Source organism: Magallana gigas, chromosome 7 (genome assembly GCF_963853765.1).
Source record: "Magallana gigas chromosome 7, xbMagGiga1.1, whole genome shotgun sequence".
Lineage (NCBI taxonomy): Eukaryota > Metazoa > Mollusca > Bivalvia > Ostreida > Ostreidae > Magallana > Magallana gigas.
In genome coordinates, this window is record NC_088859.1 from 16,044,344 (window position 1) to 16,048,771 (window position 4,428).

A 4,428-nucleotide genomic window follows, 5' to 3' on the forward strand; every position below is an offset into this window, starting at 1 on the left:
TTTAATAAACATAGAGGGAAAAAGTTGGATGATTGAAAGAGCTAAGACAGACATGAACATTTTATTAGTATATATATATATGTATCAGGCTTGGGGCGAACTACATTGTAAAGTAATGCATTACATTACCATTACTTCATGAATTTGGGCATTGAATTACCATTACCATTACTTGATTTTCTTGAAGTAATGTATTCCATTACCATTACATGAGTAAAGCAATGCATTACCATTACCATTACTTTGTTTTAAAAAAGTAAAGCTTTTTAAGAGTTTTTGCAAATGTTTCAAATATAAAACACTCTTTAACATATCTACAGGTTCATGCTCAGTATTAGGTTCAAATTCAATGACTATACAAGAGTCATTCTTTATTTGCTCAATATATAATCATCTTTTGGCAATATGAACAACATATTACATAAGTAAAATGATATTTATAGACATTTGGCATGATACAATGTAGGATACGAAAAAGAGACACAGAATTACATGCATAACAAAAAACAATTTATGGAATAATGTTGCGGTTATCAAAAGCTAAATAGAGACATTTCCCCAGATTACACAAATCTTTATAATTTTGGACACTTAATTGTATTAATTCATAAACAGATGGTTTTTCCCAGTTATATTTCTTAAGATACTGTATTTGAATCGTATTTCCTTCTACTGAGGACACTTTAAGACAAAAGATTGCTGTTGCACTTTATGATCAAAGTTTCAAAGGGTTCATGTTTTAACTGCATCCTGTTAGTTTGAAAATTTTCCCAGCTGTACTATATATGTATATATCGGTATTTACGTAAGGTAGTAAGAAAAACAAAAGAAGATTTAAGTAATGTTGATTTATTTTTAGATACTCACATGACAACGAAAAAGCTTATAAATAATACATGACGTTTAAACCTGTCTGGAATTACCAGGTGTCCGGATTTACCCTAAATAAAAAAGTAATCATTAGAATGTTATTATACTTATATAATTTGGAACATTAACATTGCATGCAATACTTGTGATCTACCCAAAAATAGTATAACCATCATATTAACAAAGGTAGCTTTCAAAATAATTTTTACTAGAAACTTTAATTCACCATCAAAAACGGGGGTATAACTTGTGGTTGAATGCACAGTCTTGTCAATTTCTAACAACGAGTCCTGGAGTACCAGTGTGACAAAACAATAATTTTTTGTTAAAATCATTGCACATATTATACATTGTTGTCGTGTTTTGTTTTTTGTTTTAAAAAATAGTATGTGTACACAAACTTTTTGAACAACCATCGTATTGATAAAGTGGATAGAGTTTCCTATATGCGGATCCGATAATGTCGACGTACAACCAGAAGGACAAGGATAGGAGACCGTCAACTACGGTCGTCAAATGATGTTAAAGTTATATTAACCATTTGGGGGAATCTTATAATTAGCACAAATCTAAACTTATCGACCAAGTCGAGCATTGAAAAATAATATTGCATGAATCCAGAATCAAAAAAAACCTGATAGAATAATAGCATATACATGTATATAAGAAAACAGCGTTTTTATGGTTTTATTCCGAATAAAATGGATTGTACACAAGCATGAACTGAATGAACATTCAGGATTAATAATTCAAAAGCTAACTAATTATTAATATTGTGTTTGATTTAACAATCTATACACTGAGTTTTTACAATAGTGTTATTCTTTTTACACAGTGTTAACTACAAAATATATGTGTACATTTAAAACAACGTTAACAAGTCATAACACTATTTTATTCTTATTTATCAATGACGCAGACACCCATATAGCTCATGTTGCAAGATTGAGCGCCCTTTAACATAGTATGCAGTGATTAAAGGATCCGACTAAGTTCTTTGTTTTCATGAATTAAGGACAAAAAAGTCAATAAAGACCCTAAGGTTTCTGAAGTTAAAGATAATAATTCCTTCAATAATAAGTAAATCGGGGTTTTATTTCAAAGTAAAAACTACAAAAACAATTTATTTGGTTTTTAAATCAATTATAAAACGCGTAGGTAAATTTATTCGTTTAAAATTGATTTTAATAGAATTCATATTTACATCAAGCATTGTAATTAAATTAACAAGGTAAAGGAAAAGTAAAGTAAGGTAAAATAAATGATGACGTCATAATAAAACAAGCACTTTTAAAAAGAGACAAATTTTATCAATTGAATCTTGAATGTTTGTAACTGATAATCGTCAAACGAATCACATCCGTAGCACTCTGTTTTCAAAACATCTGATCACTGATTCATTGAGACTTGCATATGTATAACAGCCCTCCAATATTGCCTCTATACCGCCAAAGCCATATTTAGCCGCCTCCACTTGTCTGGGATTCTCTTTGGCGAATAGGTTGTACTTTTTGTGTTCATTTGCAAAATAAGAGTCTGGAAATATTTTTCCCAAGTACTCGTTTCCCAGGAAAAACTCTGGCAGAGTCTCCTTATCGAAAACCAGCTTCAAAAACTTCAAAAAGTAACCAAGTGCCTCGCGAACACCTCCAAGCTGAAGGCCAGGCGGTGCGACCGTTGGAACTGTCAAATGCTCAATGCAATACATGGCGATCGTTTTGAGGTGATATGACGTCAGCAAATTGGCGGCATGGTTTTGTCTTTTTCTGAGGGTCTTGACGACGGCTTTCATGATGCGACATGCAGTGACAATGTACAGTCGTTCTCTGTTATTTAAGCACATATCAAACATGTACCTTTCATATGACGACGAACAATTCCGCCAAATAACATCCTTGTCTTGTTCACGCATGCGGGGATTTTCTTTGCTAATCCACTTCATAAGACCGAATCTAGGAAAGTTCATCCTAATGGATCCTGGGTGCGTTGTTACTGAATCGGGAATCATAACAGCCTCATCTCCCAGGTGAAGTCCTGGAACAAAGTCGACATCAATCGGAAATGGTAGATTTGAAGAAATTTTGATGTTCATGGTTGGCGGCTTCGACCCACGTGTGACATTGTACCCCTTTCTCTTTAAACTATCTTCTGTAATGGATAATGTTTTATCCATTAAAGATTTGAACACCTTTTCTTGCAGCATTTTGGTGTTAATCAAGCATGTTCCTTGGTCCATCTGAAATACTCCAAGTGTGTGCAATCGGGAAAAACGTTCAATCAAGACAGATTGATTCAGAACTCTTAGACGCATTTGCCCTGGAAGAACTTTGCCATCGGTATCTTTTAACCGTACCTCTTGTGGGTCTAATCCTTTCAGTTTGAATGGTACAATTGCATCAAACTCATCTGGAGCCACAATTTTTAACCCTTGTCTTGCACTTGCTTGACGAATAAATCTGTCGTCGATCTCCAAGTTCTCAGACATTTTTTGTGCCTGTGTTTTTAGCTCCGAAAGAATGATATCCAAAACTTCATCCACGACAGCACGCGCTTGCTTCCATAGGTCGGCCGAAAACTCGTAGTCCATCGTCTGAGACTGGATTTGGGACTTTATTGACTTTTCCCCGGGGCCAAAAACGTCCACGGGGGCCCTCCATGCGTTTTCAAGCGGTCTGCCTTCGCCGCTTGCCATCTCTGACAAAAAGAAAGTAGATTTCTACGAACTGATTCAGACTACGTGGCAGTGTTTTGGATTTTAAAAAACAAAGTGAATCATAAATGACGGCCTGATGTAGCAACAATTCATACCTGTAATGCATATCATGCCCGCTGTATTTTAGCCAAGCGGCAAAAATTGCTTTTCCTTATATTTTTTTTAAATTAATATCGAGTTTAACGTAATTACTTCTGATATATTTGCAAATGGACTTAATTACCTCTGACTCTATAACTTTGTTTAATATTATAAAGAATACTTCAACAGTTCATAAAGAATAAAACATAAATGTACCTTTAAAAATATTCCGCGTCTTACAAACCAGATACACCAATATCTCCTAAATGACTATTAAACATCTGACCGAAAGCCTCGCTTTCAATATTAATCGATGATTTAAGATGTGGCGTACAAATATCTTGCTATTCTATGTCCAACCACCCCGCCCCCTCTAAAACAATTTAACCGTCGTTACTATTATACTATCAACTGATTTAAGTATAAGATAAATGCCATTTGGCAGATATCATAACTAAAGAATTTACTTGATTTGTTTATTTACCTGGGATTTTCCGATTTTGAATGACATCAGTGCCACAACAGTGTAATATTTATTATTTAAGTCTAATATCAGACTGATGCCCAGCTCAGTACACCCTCAATTTTATATATGCTACATGTATTGAATAAAATTAATAAACTACATCATAACCATGGTTTAATAAACGATTATTTATACATTGTAGTTTTCAACGCCACGTCGACAGAACCATTAGCGACGCTATCTCTGACCTAAATATTACGGTACACAACTTCTACTTTATAGTATCTACAACAGCAAA

The 4,428-nt window shown here is 33.9% G+C and overlaps 1 protein-coding gene across 1 annotated transcript; it reads right to left on the reverse strand.

Moving 5' to 3' along the window:
* Nucleotides 1-1,285: 1,285 nt before the first annotated feature.
* Nucleotides 1,286-4,034, reverse strand: LOC136270106 (uncharacterized). The gene is made up of 2 exons (XM_066066591.1): nt 3,881-4,034; nt 1,286-3,564 (listed from the first exon to the last, which is right to left on the reverse strand). Exon 2 carries the CDS (start codon nt 3,560-3,562, stop codon nt 2,225-2,227), a length of 1,338 nt encoding a protein of 445 aa, XP_065922663.1. The 5' UTR covers nt 3,563-3,564; nt 3,881-4,034; the 3' UTR covers nt 1,286-2,224.
* Between the last annotated feature and the right edge of the window lie 394 nt (nt 4,035-4,428).

Excerpts from the sequence above, each read along its gene's own strand:
- LOC136270106 (XM_066066591.1), bottom strand. The coding sequence starts at position 3,562 with ATGGCAAGCGGCGAAGGCAGACCGCTTGAAAACGCATGGAGGGCCCCC.